At 40.6% G+C, this 17,312-nt stretch overlaps 1 protein-coding gene across 7 annotated transcripts in view; it reads left to right on the forward strand.

The window, feature by feature from the left end:
- The window catches only part of lmbr1 (limb development membrane protein 1), a 268,615-nt gene that overhangs the window by 131,947 nt on the left and 119,356 nt on the right, over positions 1-17,312 (forward strand). For 6 of the 7 annotated variants that reach the window (XM_087987559.1, XM_043690708.2, XM_043690711.2 and 3 more), the window contains 2 exons: positions 10,912-11,038; positions 14,594-14,662. The exons of the other annotated variant lie outside the window; for it this stretch is intronic. In XM_087987559.1, coding sequence (XP_087843685.1) covers positions 10,912-11,038; positions 14,594-14,662 — 196 coding nt within the window. The remainder of the gene's footprint in view (positions 1-10,911; positions 11,039-14,593; positions 14,663-17,312) is intronic. 7 annotated transcript variants of the gene reach the window in all.

The following is a 17,312-nucleotide window of genomic DNA, read 5'->3' on the forward strand; positions in this document are numbered from 1 at the left end:
TTCTTGGGGTTTTTGATTTACAGGTCACTGATCGATAAAGTTACCTTTTAAGAGAGCTATTCTCCGGACAGTCTGCATGTGTTGGTGGCTTGGCAGTTCTCCAACTGTTCACTTTTTCCTGGGCTTATACCCCCACAGCATCGGATTGTTATTTGGCTTTTAGTATTATCAATATTCTAAATTCAAACTTGTTTGGAATTTGGTTTTTTTTGGGGTACAATTTAAACTGGCCGCATTCGGATTTGTTTTGTCTCTAGGCAACCAGCTACACCAGCTGCTGGATGAAAAGGTTACATTGTATCCTGTTCAGACACTTTGCTGTCAGGTAGTCCTGCTAGCTTTTTAACTTTCTTAAAGGTACAGTACACTCTCATCTTCATCACAATATATTTGAGAGAGCCGGACATGGCCATTATGGCTAAAGAGATCAAGAGAGAAAGTGAGAATGGAATACTGTGATTGCATGATCAGCCATGGTTATTAATGAATGGTGGTGTAGGTTCGAAGGCCAAATGGCCTACTCCTACACCTAATTTCTATATTTTGATGTTATACATCGGACCAAAAAATATATTAAGAAGATAGCCTAAACCTTAACTTATTCTTATTTTAAAGGTAAGTGTAAGGTGTTGCATTCCAGATGCAATTCGATTGGTCAACCAAGTTGATGTTAAGCAAATCACAGTTGATTTTTATACTACATTTAAAATACAGACAAAATAAGAAGAATTGGCTTTTCTGTAGCTCTGTTGAAATACATAACACAATAATTGATTGTTCCAATCTGATAATATCCCATAAACTCACTCTTGGTAAAGGCAAATTCAGTAAAATGTCTTGTCTCACATGTGATTCTAGCAGTAGGAAAAGAATCCAAGCTTTTAACTGTAACAGAGAGGCAGTAGAGCTTTCACCTCCAGTTTCAAGACCCAAGCAACTATTGAAAGTGAAGAGTAAAAATCCTGGTTCAGTGGGAGCTTGACCCCACCCATTCAGATTGGTTCTATTGTTTCAACTTGCGTGGAAAAAACCCAAGGCATAATGGTAGTGTGAAGAGCAGTGATGGGCAAGTGTTCCTAGATTGTGCTCAGAATTTTCTACAGCTATCTGTGTCTTGTTCAACTATGAGGAGAGCACTGCTAGACCTGATTAGTAATATTAGATCATATGTGTTTGAGAGTGAGCTTGCTATTTGGATTCAAAATTGCCTTTAAAATTGGCTTTTATGGTCAGCGACAGAGGGTAGTGGTGGAAGGTTGTCTTTTTGGAATGGAGACCTGTGATCTTCGATGTTCCGCAGGGATCAGTATTGGGTCATCTTTTGTTTATTATTTGTTTAAATTATTTGGATGACTGTATAGAAGGCATGCTTAGTAAGTTTGTGGGTGGTGACAGAATTGGTGATATAGTGGATAGTGAAGAGGGTTATCTCAGATTACAAAGAGATATAGATTAGTTGGGTCAATGGGCTGAGGAGTGGTCGATAGAGTTTAATTTGAATGAATGCCTTTGTAAAACAAACAAGAGCAGTACTTATGCAATTAATGGTAGGCCCTCGGTACTGTTTTAGAACATAAAGACCCATGGATTCAGGTGCGTAATTCTTTGAAATTTGTGTCACATATAGACAGGGTGGTTAAGGCGTTTAGCACACTTGTCTTCGTTGCTCAGATCTTTGAGTGTCAGAGTTGGGATGTCATGTTGAAGTTGTTCAGGATATTGGTGAAGCCTCTTTCTGGAATACTGTGTGCAGTTCTGGTCGCCCTGTTAGAGGAAGGGTATTATCAGACTGCAGAGGGTTCAGAAAAGGTGGGAGAGAGAAAGCAGGAAATTATAGACAGTTAGTCTGACCTCAGTGGTGGGAAAGATGCTGGAGTCTATTATAAAGGATGAAATTATGGCACATCTGGATAGTAGTAACAGGATAGGTCAGAGTCAGTATGGATTTATGAAGGGGAAATCATGCTTGACTAATCTTCTGGAATTTTTTCAGGATGTAACTCTGAAGATGGACGAGGGAGATCCAGTAGATGTAGTGTACCTGGACTTTCAGAAAGCTTTTGATAAAGTCCCACATAGGAGGTTAGTGAGTAAAATTAGGGCGCATGGTATTGGGGACAAAGTACTAGATTGGATTGAAAATTGGTTCGCTAATAGGAAACAAAGGGTAGTGATAAACGGCTCCATTTCGGAATGGCAGGCAGTGACCAGTGGGGTACCGCAGGGATCCGTGCTGGGACCGCAGCTTTTTACAATATATGTGAATGATATAGAAGATGGTATCAGCAATAACATTAGCAAATTTGCTGATGCTATAAAGCTGGGTGGCAGGGTGAAATGTGATGAGGATGTTAGGAGATTACAGGGTGACCTGGACAAGTTAGGTGAGTGGGCAGATGCATGGCAGATGCAGTTTAATGTGGATAAATGTATGGTTATCCACTTTGGTGGCAAGAACAGGAAGGCAGATTACTACCTCAATGGAATCAATTTAGGTAAAGGGGCAGTACAGAGAGATCTGGGTGTTCTTGTACACCAGTCAATGAAGGCAAGCATGCAGGTACAGCAGGTAGTGAAGAAGGCTAATAGCATGCTGGCCTTCATAACAAGAGGGATTGAGTAAAGAGGTGCTTCTGCAGCTGTACACAGCCCTAGTGAGACCACACCTGGAGTACTTCGTGCAGTTCTGGTCTCCAAATTTGAGGAAAGACATTCTGGCTATTGAGGGAGTGCAGCGTAGGTTCACGAGGTCAATTCCTGGAATAGCGGGACTACCTTATGCTGAAAGACTGGAGCGACTGGGCTTGTATGCCCTTGAGTTTAGAAGACTGAGATGGGATCTGATTGAAACATATAAGATTATGAAAGGATTGGACACTCTGGCAGTAGGAAACATGTTTCCGCTGATGGGTGAGTGCCGAACCAGAGGACACAGCTTAAAAATATGGGGTAGACCATTTAGGACAGAGCTCAGGAGAAACTTCTTCACCCAGAGAATGGTGGCTGTGTGGAATGCTCTGCCCCAGAGGGCAGTGGAGGCCCAGTCTCTGGATTCATTTAAGAAAGAGTTGGATAGAGCTCTCAAAGATAGTGGAATCAAGGGTTATGGAGATAAGGCAGGAAGAGGATACTGATTAGGAATGATCAGCCATGATCATATTGAATGGTGGTGCAGGCTCGAAGGGCAGAATAGCCTACTCCTGCACCCATTGTCTAAAATATTTACCAGGGATGTTGTCAGAAATGGAGGGTTTGAAATATCAAAATAGGGTGGGGCTTTTTTCCTTTGAGTATGGAAAGTTGAGGGGTGACCTTATCGAAGTTTATAAAATCATGAGGGACATAGATAAAGTGAATAGCAAGGTCCTTTCCCTAAGGTGGGGGTTCAAAACTGGGGACATATTTTTGAGGTGATAGAAAGATTTAAAAAGGACCTGTGGGGCTTTTTTTTTTAAACAGTGATTTGCGTGTCGAATGAACTGCCAGAGGATGTAGGTATGGTTGCAACATTTAAAAAATATTTGGGTAAGTACATGAATAGGAAAGATTTGGAGAGATATGGGCCAAATGCAGGCAGGTTGAACTAGTTTAGTTTGGGAACTTGGTCAGCTGGAGTAGTTGTAGCTCAGGGTCTGTTTCTATGCTGTATGATCCCATGGCCTAGTTTGTGGGAACTAGATTGGCCAAATAAAGCAACTGTTCACGGAGAAACATGTAGGGAACAGTGATAACTATCATAAGATTTAGGATGACAATGAAAAAGGATGAAAGACTAAGCAGAGTATGAAAAATTAACTTGGAGTTGGGCAATTGCTGTCTGCAGTAAAACACGATAATTACCAGGATCTGGTGGAACACTGAAGTATCGTTCATAAGCACATCAATGTGAGAGGATGCTTCTGCTTGGAACCTGCCATCTGGATATCCCTTTAGCTCAATCAGTTAATTCAGTAAGGTTCTGGTCTGTGTGACTGAGTTGGACTGAAGGGTCTGTTTTCGTGCTGTATGACTGACTGTAGCTGAGGAAAGTTAACTTTGAGGAATGGTTCGTATGTGGAATGAACCTACAGAGGAAGTGATGGATGTGGGTACAGTTAGAGCGTTTAAAAGATATTTAGCTCTACACTAATCTGGATGTAGGTTTGCTGGCTGAGCTGGAAGGTTCAGTTTCAGACGTTTTGTCACCATACTAAGTAACATCAGTGAGCCTCTGGATGAAGCACTTGTGGTATGGCCCGCTTTTTATTTGTGTTTAGGTTTCCTTGGGTTGGTGATGTAATTAACCTTTCGAGAAAGTGACAGGAAGTGGGATCCAAGTCAATGTATTTGTTGATAACGTTCTGGTTGGAATGCCATGCTTCTTAGAATTCTCGCTTGTCCTAGGATAGATGTGTTGACCAGTCCAAGTGGTGTCCTTCCTCAACTGTATATAAAGATACCAGTGAGAGCGGGTCATGTCTTTTTGTGGCGATTTGATGTTCGCGTATCCTGATGTCTAGTTTTCTGCCTGTTTGTCTAACTGTTTGTTTGTTTGTTTGTTACTGTTCTTGCATTGTATTTTGTAAATGACTTTAGTTTTGCTTGTTGTCTGTATAGGGCTTTCAAGTTAATGAGCTGCTGTTTTAGTGTGTTGGCGGGTTAGTGGGCTACCATGATGCCAAGAAGTCTGAGTAGTCTGGCAGTCATTTCCGAGATGTAAATTGTACATTGGACAAACAGGCAGAAAACTAACCACCAGGATACACTAACGTTAACTAGCCACAAAACGATCTGACCCTCTCTCACTAGTTTCCTTATATACAGTTACTTTGAATGGGATAGCACATCCATCCTAGGACAAGCGAAACAGAGACGCGCGCGAGTATTCCTCAAAGCATGGCATTTCAACCGGAACTCTATCAACAAACACATTGACTTGGATCCCATTTACCACCCCCTGAGAAAAAGCACAAGAATTGACACCACCAACAGGAAGGAAACCTAAACAAATAAAAAGTAGGCTATACCACCAGTGCTTCATCTGGAGATTCACTGATGATGTTACTTAGTATGGTGATGAAATGTCTGAAACCAGCTCTGCAGGCGATCCTACATCCAGAATCTCAACCTGAGGTACAAGTCTTTTCAAAACTCACTAGGTACATGAATAGCAAAGTTTTAGAGGGATATCAGCCAAGGACAGGCGTGACTAGTTTAGGATTAAGGTCGATATGGACTAGTTGGACTTGAAGGGTTTGTGTCTGTGCTATATGAATCTTTGACGAGATCCATAGGTTGAATGGAACAATGGGCTACCTCCAAAAACAGTTCAATCACAATTTAGGTATATTTCCTCAAAAAGGAAAGGTTGGGCAAACAAACCCAGAGCTCTCTGGATGAAAAAGGGGGATTGAGATTTTGATAAAGACCAAAGTGCTTATGACACCTATCAGGTAGAAAATACACAACCAATAAAGAGTTAAAAAAGCAGTGAATCAGAGAAAGTGGTAGATGTATGTACAGTTAGAGCCTTTGAAAGACATTTGGACAGATACATGAATAGGTAAGGTTTAGAGGGATCTAGATCTAATGTAGGCAAATGGGACTCATTTAGATTGGAAACCTGGTAGGCATGCATGAGTTGAACTGAAGGGGCCTGCTTCTAAGCTGTATGACTCTAAGAGCTAACATAAAGAAGGATTTGAAATATCCCTTTATGCACATAAACAGTAAAAAGGTGGTAAGAAGAGGAGTAAGGCTTAGTGGGACCTAAAGGAGATTTACACGTGGGTGGCATGGCTGAAATGCTGAAATTAAGACCATAAAACAAAGGGGCAAAATTAGGACCATCAACCCATCGAGTCTCTTCCACTATTTGATCATGGCTAATATGTTTCTCAACCCTATTCTCCTGCCTTCTCCTTTATAACTATTCTCTCCATAACCTTTGATCCCCTTACCAATCAAGAACCTATCTATCTCTGTCTTCAATCCCCTCAATGACTTGACCTCCATACCCCTCTGTGAGAATGGGTTCCACAGAGTACTAACCCTCTGGCTGAAGAAATTCCTCCTCATCTCTGTTCCAAAGAGTTGTCCCTTCACACTGAGGCTGTACCTCCAGGTCCTAGTCTCTCCTATGAGTGGAAACATCTTCTCCAAATCTACTCTATCCAGGCCAGACTGTATTCTGTAAGTTCCAATGAGATTCCCCCTCATCCTTGTAAATTCCATTGCGTATAGACCCTGAGTCCTCAACTGCTCCTCATCTGACAAGTTCTTAATCGCTGGGATCATTTTTGGAAACCACCTCTGGACTCCCTCCAACGCCAGCACATCTTTCCTTCCTTCTTTCCTTGGATCCATCGTCCAAAATAACTGTGTTGCAAATGCAGTTTCAACAGAGCCTTTTACAGCCTCGGTGTACATTTCCACTCTTGTCTTCTAGCCCTCTTGAAAATAATGCTAATATTGGATTAACCTTCCTAATTGCCAACTGAACCTGCATGTTAATCTTAAGAGAATCATGAACCCGGACTCCCAAGTCCCTTTGTGCTCAGACTTGCAAAGCCTTTTGCCTTGTAGGAAATAGTCTACTCCCCATTCTTCCCAACAAAGTGCATAACCTCACACTTGCCCACATTGTATTGTATCTGCCACTTCTTTGCCCAAGTCTTTCTGCATCCTCCCTACTTCCTCAACACTACCTGTCCCTCCACTTATCTTTGTGCCATCTGCAAACTTAACAATGATTCGTCAATTCCTTCATCCAGATTGTTAATGTATTATTGTGTCATGTGAATACTTGTGGACCCCTGTAGAACTCCACTTGTCACTGGCAGCTGTCCTGAAAAAGACCTCTTTGTCCCTACTGTGTGCCTTCTGCCAGTCAGCCAATCCTCTCTCTATACTGGTATCTTGTCCCCTAACAACGTAGGTTGTTATGTTATTGAGCAGCCTAATTTGCAGTACCTTGTGAAATGCCATCAGGAAATCCAGTTAGATCACTTGTTTTGTTTTGTCTAACTTGTTCATTACTTCGTCAATGAAGTCCAATAGATTTATCAGGCATGACCACTCCTTGATGAAGCCATGCTGACTCAGCCTTTTCTTTCCACGCACTTCCAAGAACTCTGCAATCTCATTCTTAATGGATTTTAAAATCTTAATGATAACCAAGATCAGGCTAACCAGCCTATAGTTTCATCTCTTCGACCTCCCTCTGTTCTTAAACAGGGGTTTTACATTAGCCATTTTCCAGACTGATGGGACATTCCCTGGTTCCAATGATTCCAGAAAGATCATGACCAATATCTCTACAATCTTCTCAGCTATCTTCTTCAGAACTCTTGGGTGTGGTCCATCTGGTCTAGGTCATTTATCTACTTTCAGCTTTCCTAGCATCATCTCCTTAGTGATGGCTACGACATTCACCTCTGTCTTTTTTAAAATTTCTTGAAGTTCTGTTATCTTGCTTGTGTTTTCTATTGTGAAAACGATGCAAAGTATGTATTATTTTCCTTTCCTATTTCATTGTTTCCTTTCGACCACTAGAAAATGAGACTAGAGTAGTAATGTCCACTGCTCCCTGCCTCTTAACTTTGAGATATTAAAAAAAAACTCTTGCTGTTGTCTTTTATGTTAGTATCTAGCTTACTGTTGTATTTCATCTTCTGAACACTTATCGCATTTTTTATTATCCTCTGCTAGCTTTTAAAGGCTTCTTGATCCTCTGGCTTCCCATTAATCTTCACCACATTGTATGCTTTTTCTTTTGCTTTTATACTCTCCATGACTTGCCTTGTTGGCCATGGTTGCCTCATCCTCCTGTTAGTATTGAGATGGGTTTTTGCGTTGTCTTCCAAATTTTGACCAGAAACCCGTGCCATTGCTATTCCACCACCTTCCTTGCTTGGATCCCCTTCCATTCAAGTCTGATCATTGTCTCCCTCTGACCTTTGTGTATAGATGCATAAATCACTAAAGGTGGCAGGACAGTTAGTGAGCAGGCAATAAAGATTTTAGGAATAGACACATAAAGTACAGGAGAAAGGAGGCTATGCTGAACTTGTAGTTACCTTTTACTCCATTGTAAGCCCATTACATCTGGTTTCAGCTTTTCCCACTCAAACTGCAGGGTGAATTCTATGTGGTCATTGCCCCCTAGGAAATTCTTCAGCTTAAGCTCCTTAATCATTTCTGCCTCATTGTGTATCACCAAATACTGAATTACCTGTTCTCTCATGGGCTTCGCAAGCTGCTCCAAATAAACCCATTCCCCATAAATATCCCACAAATTCCTTTCCTTCAAATTCACAAGCAATCTAATTGTTCCAGTCCCCCTGCATATAGAAGTCCCCCATGATTATTGTATTCGTACCTTTCTTACATGCCTTTCCTATCTGCTGATTTATTTTATACAACTACCGTAAGGGTCTATTTTCCATTGTGTTTCCTCAACTCTACCACATAGATTATATGCTTTCCAACTCCATATCACTTCTTGGTATTGATTTCATTTATTTTCTTACAAGCGAGGCAACCCATCCCACTCTGTCCATCTGCCTGTCCTTTTGATAGGGCGTGTGACCTTGAATATTTATTTCACAGCACTGATTTCTTTGCAGCCACATCTGTGATACCCATAACACTGTCCCTGCCAATTTTAAGCTGCACTGCAAGCTCATTGACCTTGCTGAGTATACTGTGTGTATTTAATTCCAACGCTCTCAGTCCTGCATTGACCCCCCCCCCACCCCACCAAACACAGTCGTCTGCAGTGCCTGAAGTTAGATTTCTGACCCTTTTCATATTTCTAATACGTTATATTTGCCTTCACCTAAAGAAGGGTTGGCCACCCATGCTAGGGTGAAAGAGGAAGAAGAGCCACGAGAAGGGTTAAAAATGCGAAAAAGGAGGTATTAAGCACTTAAAATTGATAAAACACCAGGAGCAGATGAAATACTCCCAAAGGATTATCAAGAAAGTGAGTGGAAATTGTACAGATATACGCAATATGCAAGATGTGAAGAATTGTAAGCAGAACATTTTAAAATTGTAAATAAGCCCAGCAACTTTCAACCAGTGTTAATGATTAAGCTTGTGAATGATTATTTTGGATTAATGGTCACACGGAAAAATATGGTTTAATTAGTAAGAGCCTGCGCGGTTTTCCGAAGGGAAAATCATGCTCATGACCTTGCCAGAGTTGTTTTGAAGAATTAATAGGGAGCGTTGATGATGGTAATGCTGTTGATCATGTGTAAATGGACTTCAAAAGGACCTTCTATGCAGTGTGATACAGCAGACCTGTGAACAAGGTCGGAGTTTCTGGAACATGGATAGTAACATGGATACAAAATCGACTGGAAGATAGAAAACTAAGAATAATGATTTGAATGTTGCTCAGCTGGACAAAGGTTTATAGTGAAGTTTATAGTTGGTTTTGAGGGCCTTGCTTTTCCTAACTGGTATTAACTATCGAGATCTTGAAGTGCAGAAGCAGTTTCCAAGTTTGCAGATTGTTTAAAATTTGGAGATATTCTAAATTGTGAGGAGTACAGTATAAAACTACTCAAAGACCAAATTGTTTTTAGTGGCAGGTGAAGGTCTATTCGTAGAAGTGATAGACAAGGGTCAAAAGAATGTGGGGAATTGTAGAAACTAAAAGGTGCTATCATAGGGCATGTTAATGTACCGATGCATAAATCACTAAAGATGACAGGTCATGTAGAGTGAGCAGATAATAAGGGCTTTATGAATAGTCACAAAAAGTATAGGAGCAGGGAGGCTATGCTGAACTTGAACTTGTATAAGGCATTAATTGGTTTTCAAATGGAATGTTGTGTACTGTTGTAGGTGCCATACTTTAGAAAAATGGGAAACATTAGACAAAAGGTTCCAGGGTTGAGAAATTTTCGGTTATGAGGATAGTTTGGAGAACTTGGGACTCCCTTGGAAAGGAGAAAGCTACAACAGATTTGGAGGGAAGTTTTCAAAAACATGGAGGGCTGGACAGAGGTAGCCAGGGAGAAACTGCTTCCACTAATAGTGTGGAGAATGAGAGGGCACGGGGTAAGGTAATTTATCAAATGTCATGTGAGAAAACACTTTTTCACCCAGTGAGAGCCTAAAACAGACTGCATGGAAGTGTGGTGAGGGCAGGTTCCATTGAAGAATTCAAGTTGGCATTAGATGATTATTTAAATAGAAACCTTATTCAGGGTATTAGGGTGAAAAAGAGAATGGTGCCGAGTCATAACACTTAGTCAGAGAGATGGAGCAGTCCAAATGCCGCACTGCTAAAATTTTATGATTCTCTAACAGTCCTATTAGATTCCATTGTTTGTTCTTCAGTCAAAAATGCCTACATTTCTTAAACAGCAAGAGAGCAGAATTTATTAATTACTAACCAGAGGGCATAATTTTGAGTGGAAAGCAAGAGGTTTAGAGGAGATTTGAGGAAAACGTTAATACTCAAGGGTTATTGCAATCTGGATTACACTGCCTGGCAGAGTGGTTGAGGCAGGAAACCTCAGAACCTTTTACAAAGTATTTGGATGAGCACTTGACGTGTCATAACGTTCAAAGCCATAGTCCAAGTGCAGGGAAGTAGGGCCAGTGTAGGCAGTATTATCCCGACTTGATGGACTGAATATTATGTGTGTACTGTGAGCATAGTCCCAAATAAAATTTTACTTTAAAATCCTCTGCTGATGATGCTGTGTGGTATTTGCTCTGTTAAAATCTTGATCAGCATGCATAAAATACTGACTGTTATACCTCTGCCATGCATGTATCTCGACACAGAATCATCTGCTTTTTAACTACAAATTTTATGGTTTCCATGTCTGCCAAGTTTGTTTAAACAGGCTATTTGGCTGTATACAGTTGCGTTAAGTAGGTAAAGTGGAATTTTCTGTTTTTTTTTAGGGAATTAAAGCACGGATCCTGGAGACTTTAGTTATGCTTATTCTTCTTGGACTGCTTATTTTGGGAATAGTCTGGGTAGCATCTGCTCTGATTGATAACGATGCAGCCAGTATGGAATCTTTGTATGGTAAGTGATTTAGAAAAGTATCAGAAATTTGATTTTAAAAATGCAATTATGCGATATCTGTATTTTTTTCAATATTTTTTCATGTAACCAGCTTTCCAAAACAAACGTCTATTGAGTACAGATTATGGGAATATTTGAAGAATGAAATTCCTGAATAGTTCTTCAGGAATAGACTGGGAGCTACAACCAGAAAGATCAAGTTGCTTGCATTTTTAGGATTATATGCAGAATAGCAGACTTTCAGGGTTTATTCATCAAAATACTAGGGGGTTTCTCATTTGGTTTGCTGGTCATAGCATATGCAGGTATTTAAACAATGCTGTACTTCACTCAAATCCATTTAAGCATTCCGTAATTCTTGCCAAATTTGTATTTTAATACAATAGGTTTGATTTCATCTACCCTATATCCTGTGTCATGAAGAATATTTCTGAAGTTAGAGAGAATTATTATTTTGAAATGTCTGACCATGAGTCTTGTAGACATCTTAAGTGACCTTGGAAATATACTATTGCTGATCCTTCTACTGAAGCAAGTAATAAGTGTTTGAGATTTTTTAATACTACACATTTGCAAGAATTTATACCAGAGCACACTTAATCAATTGAGCTGGAATTGTTGGGAGTGGACCAAAAGCATTGCTTAAAAGATGATTTAGAAATATTTTTGATAGGTTTGAACAAGAAGACAAACTCAAGTTCTGAGGAAGGGATTCCACAACTCAACTGGGAGGTATCATCAGCTCAGTGCAGAGTAGGGTAAGGCCATGAGAAGATTTTGAAAGCAGAGGAGAAGAACATAGCATTATAAAGCACAGGAAAGGACCCTTCAGCCCATGATGCTGTGCCGAAAATGACTCCATATGAAACAAATCCATTCTTCTGCTGCCCTTTGTCCACATCCCTCTACCTTACGTATTCATCTGCTTATCTAAAATCTTCCTAATCTCCCCTATCGTACCACTCCTGGCAGCGTGTTCCAGACTCCTGTCACTCTATTTAAAACAAAAGCTTGCCCCTCACATCTCCTTTTGAACTTTTCCCCCCCTCACTTTTAAATGCATGCCTCTGAGCTTAGACATTTCAACTCTGGGGAGAAAGATTCTGACTGTCAAACCCTTTTTATGCACCTCATAATTTTATCAAGTCTCCACTCAGCCTTCGCTGTTCCAGAGAAAACAACCTGAGTCTTTCTAGCCTCTGCTCCTAAGTCATACCCTCTAATCCAGGAAGCATCCTGGTAAACCTCTTTTATACCCTCCAAAGTCTCCATGTCCTTTCTGTAATGTGGCAACCAGAACTGAATGCAGTACTCCAAGTCTGGCCTAACCAAAGTTTTATAATGCTGCAACATGACATGCTGACACTTATCCTCACTTCCTTGACAATAAAGGCAAGCATGTCATATGCCACCTTCACCACCCTATTTACATGCATGGCCCTTTCCAGGGAGCTATGTACTTGAACCCCAAGATCCCTCTATACATCAATGCTGTTCAGGGTTCTGCCATTAACTCTATACTTTTTCTCAACGCTTGAGCTTCCAAAGTGCAGCACCTCACATTACATCAAACTTTGTATTGTCTGCAAGCTTAGTAACCCATCCATCTACTTTTTCATCAGTCATTTATATATATCACAAACAGTAGAGGCCCCAGTATGGATTCTTGCGAAACACCACCAACCATGGACCTCCAGCTTGAAAAACAACCTTTCACCACTACCCTGTGCCTTCTGTGGGCAAGCTAATTCTGAATTCTCGTGGCCAAGTGTTATGAAGTTGAAGGCATGTCCTGTATCTTTGAGAGAGAGAGAGAGAGAGAGAATACTGTTCTGAAGTAAGACCTTACAGGTACCTGTGTATATGGTTAGATGGTAGTCCTGGAGTGAGCTGGTCCCTTTTTACTTTTCTAATTCCCTACATGAATTCTTGCCTGCTCTCTTTATATTCCTCATGGGTCCTATCCAATTTTAGCTTCCTCAACCTTACATATGCCTCTTTTATCCTTCTGACTAAATTTGTAACCTCCCTTGTTATCCAAGGGTGCCTTATCTTGCCATCCTTGTCCTTCCTTCCTTACTGGAGCATGGTCTGTTCAAATTAAGTCTGACATTTGCTTTATTAAATGGATATCTGTGCAGGTCATAAATGGTGAAGCAAACTATCAAGTCATTTATCTAATTTTTGTTTGCACCAATCTGTTGTTTGTGGGGCCTTATTGTCCAAACTGGTTACTGCATTTACTTGTCTTAAAACAAATCTGTGCTGCAAAAGTACCTCATTGGTCTGGAAGGATGTTTCTGCATTATGATTGCAATGTTGTAAAAGGCAAACCTTTCCTTTCACAGTGTCGGACTCTGTGACATAGTTTTATTTTAAGTGAGTTGATTACATTGCCTTTTATGTAATAATGTTGACACATGCCACTCCTCCCCATGTCTGCCTCTGACAAATCTGTTTCTCTACATTCTTACGTTTTGTGTGTGTGTGTGTGTGTGTGTCTGTTCGTTCTGAGGTTGGCAGTTACAGAGAGGAAGTTAGCTAAGTATGATAACGTATAAGGTACAGGATTTTCCATTCAATGCTACATTAATCTTTCGTACAAGCAGGGGTGGCACCCTATTGCTGTGGTTTCAGTGATCACTCAAAACAGTTCAGGAGTCATTGAACAGTGAGCTACTGTTAACTGATTCCATGCAGTTGAGACAAAAGATGGATGGTGGATTTTAGAATATACTCAGTGGCTAGGTTGTGGAAATTTTGACAGTGATTTGGTGCTGAAGTGCAGCATTGTAAAGCCCCATGTGATGCAGTCTTGGGGAAGACACTGTGTAGCAGTTATTGACAGCAGAGATTTCGAGGAACCATTTGGTAACTTAGGGTGTGAGTGAAAGAAGCCCATAAGCAGTCTTTGCTTGGTGCAGCTCAAAGAGTTTGGACTACGATGGCAACCGGGTCAGTGCTAGCTTAGTGAATCTAACTGTGTATGGAAAAATATCTGGTGTTGTGGCTGTGAGTAGGTTCTTGAGTGTAGCCTCAGGACTCCAATGAAATGCAGTTTCTGGAAGAAATAGAGTTACCCAAAGGTGAGCAGTTGTTGAAGCAGTGTATGAATAAGTTTCAGGACAAATTTTCAAAAAGAAGAATGGGAATCCTGTGTAAAGACAGCTAAATGTTGAGTGCTCATTGGAAAATTTATGATTCATTTTATTTAATTTAGCAGAATGAATATTGGAAACTAAATAAATATGTACGAGTGTTTTAATTGGAATCTGTAATAAGGATTTTTGTTTTAAAATTTTTGTGGAATTTAATTTTGTTATCTCTTTAAAAAAGTGTTATCTCTTAAAAGATGAATTTCCATTGCAAGCTTGTGACAATTTGCTCATCCATTTATTTTCTTACTGCTGTTTTGGATGCTTATAATTAGACTTCATTCATTTTAATTTTATAATCATGGCTGTTCATAACGCTCAGTTAACAGGCTTGCTTTCCTACTTGAAGGAAATGCGTTTCACTAAATATTTGATTTTTCCTGTTTCTTCCTACTTGCAGATCTTTGGGAATTTTATCTTCCTTATTTATATTCCTGCATTTCGTTGATGGGAGGTTTATTACTTCTATGTAAGTAGCAATCAACACTGAAGGATTTGGATTATTTATACAATGTGCAGTATCACAATGAGATATTTGTAATGTTTTGTTACAAGATCAGTGGCCACAACAAAATAGGTGTAAATTTGGGGTTGCAAGTAGAACAATCCTTCAACTCAATCATTTGCTGTTTGAGACCAAGCAAAGGAAGTGAACTCTTGAGCCCTGAAAAATAACAGTGCAATGTGTGCTGGGCAGTGTAAGCTTCAGTGAAGGAGCAAAACTGAAGTCAGGATTCAGCAAATATAAAGTTGGTAGAGTAGGTGGTATCATAGAATCCTTAGTGTGGAAACAGACCATTCAGCCTACTGAGTCCTCACTGCCCCTCCAAAGAACACCCAACCCAGACCCACCCCCATACCCTAACCCTGTAACCCTGCATTACCCATGGCTATTCCACTTAATCTGCACTATGGGCAATTTAGCACGGCCAGTCCACCGAACCTGTACATGTTTGGACTGTGGGAGGAATCCAAAGCATGTGAAGAAAACCCATGGGGACAATGTGCAAACGGGCAGTTGCCCGAGGCTTTAATTGAACCTGGGTCTCTGACTGAGGCAACAGAGCAAAGCACTGAGCCACTCCGTCCCCTCTTGGATGGATACAATTGGATGAGTGCAAAAGGAGTCGAAAATTGTGGTGCTGGCAAAGCACAGCAGGTCAGGCAGGATCCGAGGAGCAGGAGAATCCATGTTTTGGGCCATAAGCCTTTCATCCGGCATGTGTCAGTCCTGATGAAGGGCTTATGCTCAAAATGTCAATTTTCTTGCTCCTCAGATGCTGCCTGACCTGCTGTGCTTCTCCAGCGCCACAATTTTCGACTCCTTTTGTACTCATTCAATTGATTCCATCCAACAGGGGCTGCAGTGGCTCAGTGGTTAGCTCTGTTTGACTCTGATCTGCAGTCCTCACTTTCTCCTGAGTACGAAAAGACTTGACTGGTTTTTACTGATATCTGCACATCTGGAAACAGTACTGTGGGGAAAAGCCTTCTCAAAGTCATTTTTGCAGCTACATTTTCAATATTTCTGCTTCAGGTACACTATAAATAGTATGCTGAATGAAGAGCAGTAGGATATGATTTTATAGCACTTGTAATTTTGACCACAGCTAATTTGAATGAGTGATCAGGCCAAGGCAGCTAGAGTCATAGAGATATACAGCAGGAAACCAGACCCTTCAGCCCAACTCGTAGTTGGCAACCAGATACCCTGTATAAATCTAGTCTCACTTGCCAGTATTTGGCCCCTATCCCTCTAAACCCTTCCTATTCATATACCTATCCAGATGCCTTTTAAAATGTTGTAATTGTACCAGTCTCCACCACTTCCTCTGGCATCTTGTTCATTAACCTTTGCATGAAAAAGTTATCCCTGAGGTCCCTTTTATATCTTTGCTGTTTAGTTTTGGATTCCCACTCTTCTCCTCCTTCCCCCACCACGACACACACACACAGACACACACTCCCTCATAGCGCGAATGCTCCAACTCTGGCAACGTCTTTGTAAATCTTTTCTGCACCCTGTCAAGTTTCACAATGTCTTTCCTATAGCTGGGAAACCAGAATTGCATGTAATATTCCAAAAGTCGTTTAACCAATGTCCTGTACAGCCGCAACTCCAATACTCGATGCACTAACTAATGAGGGCAAACATACCAAATGCTTTCCTCACTATCCTATATCCCTGCAACTCCACTTTCAAGGAGCTATGAACCTGCACCTCAAGGTGTCTTTGTTCAGCAACACTCCTCAGGATCTTACCATTAAGTGTATAAATCCTGCCCTTATTTGCATTTCCAAAATGCAGCACTGCACTTTGTCTAAATTAAACTCCATCTGTCTAATATAAATTTTATTCTTTGAGATAATAAAGTCCTGCAAAATAGCCCACACTTGCACTGACACTTTTGCTTCCTGTCTCACTTAAGAAGTCACATGAGTCAAAATGAGTAACATCAGAGGAGATTACCTGATTGACTTCATTATTATTTGCTTTGGAAGTTGCTTATATAAGGAGAGATGTTAAAAGTGTGAAAGGATTCAGAAAAGATTCACAGGGAAGTTGCCAGGGTTGGAAGTTTGAACTATAGGGGGAGGCTGATTTGACCGGGGCCATTTTCCCTGGACTGTCGGTGGCTGAGGGGTGGCCTTTATTTTTATAGAACTGTGAGGGGCATAGGGTGAATAGATAAGTTCTTTTTTCCAGGCTAGGGGAGTCCAAACCTAGAAGGCATAGATTTAAAAGGGATCTGATGGGGCAACATTTTCTCACAGAGCGTGGTGCAAGTATGAAACAAATTGCCAGAGGTGGTCATGGACCCAGGTATGATTACAACATTTTAAAAGGCATCTGGATGTATATACAAACAGGAAGGGTTCAGAGGGATTTGGACCAAATGCTGAGGAATGGGACTAGATCACTTTAGGATATCTGGTCGGCATGGACAAGTTGGACTGACAGGCCTATTCTGTGCTGTATAACTCTATGACTTTGTGTCATTATGTAAGCATGATTGAAGGGAAGAAGCACTTATCTAGAGCATTGCATTATTTTCACCAAAATTATGTTTTACAGTATTTTTGTCAAATGCCATTTCAAATAAACTTAACTTCCAAAT

The sequence above is a fragment of the Chiloscyllium plagiosum genome, unplaced genomic scaffold (genome assembly GCF_037043375.1).
Source record: "Chiloscyllium plagiosum isolate Xiang-an unplaced genomic scaffold, Cpla_swu_hap1 HiC_scaffold_5, whole genome shotgun sequence".
Classification (NCBI taxonomy): domain Eukaryota; kingdom Metazoa; phylum Chordata; class Chondrichthyes; order Orectolobiformes; family Hemiscylliidae; genus Chiloscyllium; species Chiloscyllium plagiosum.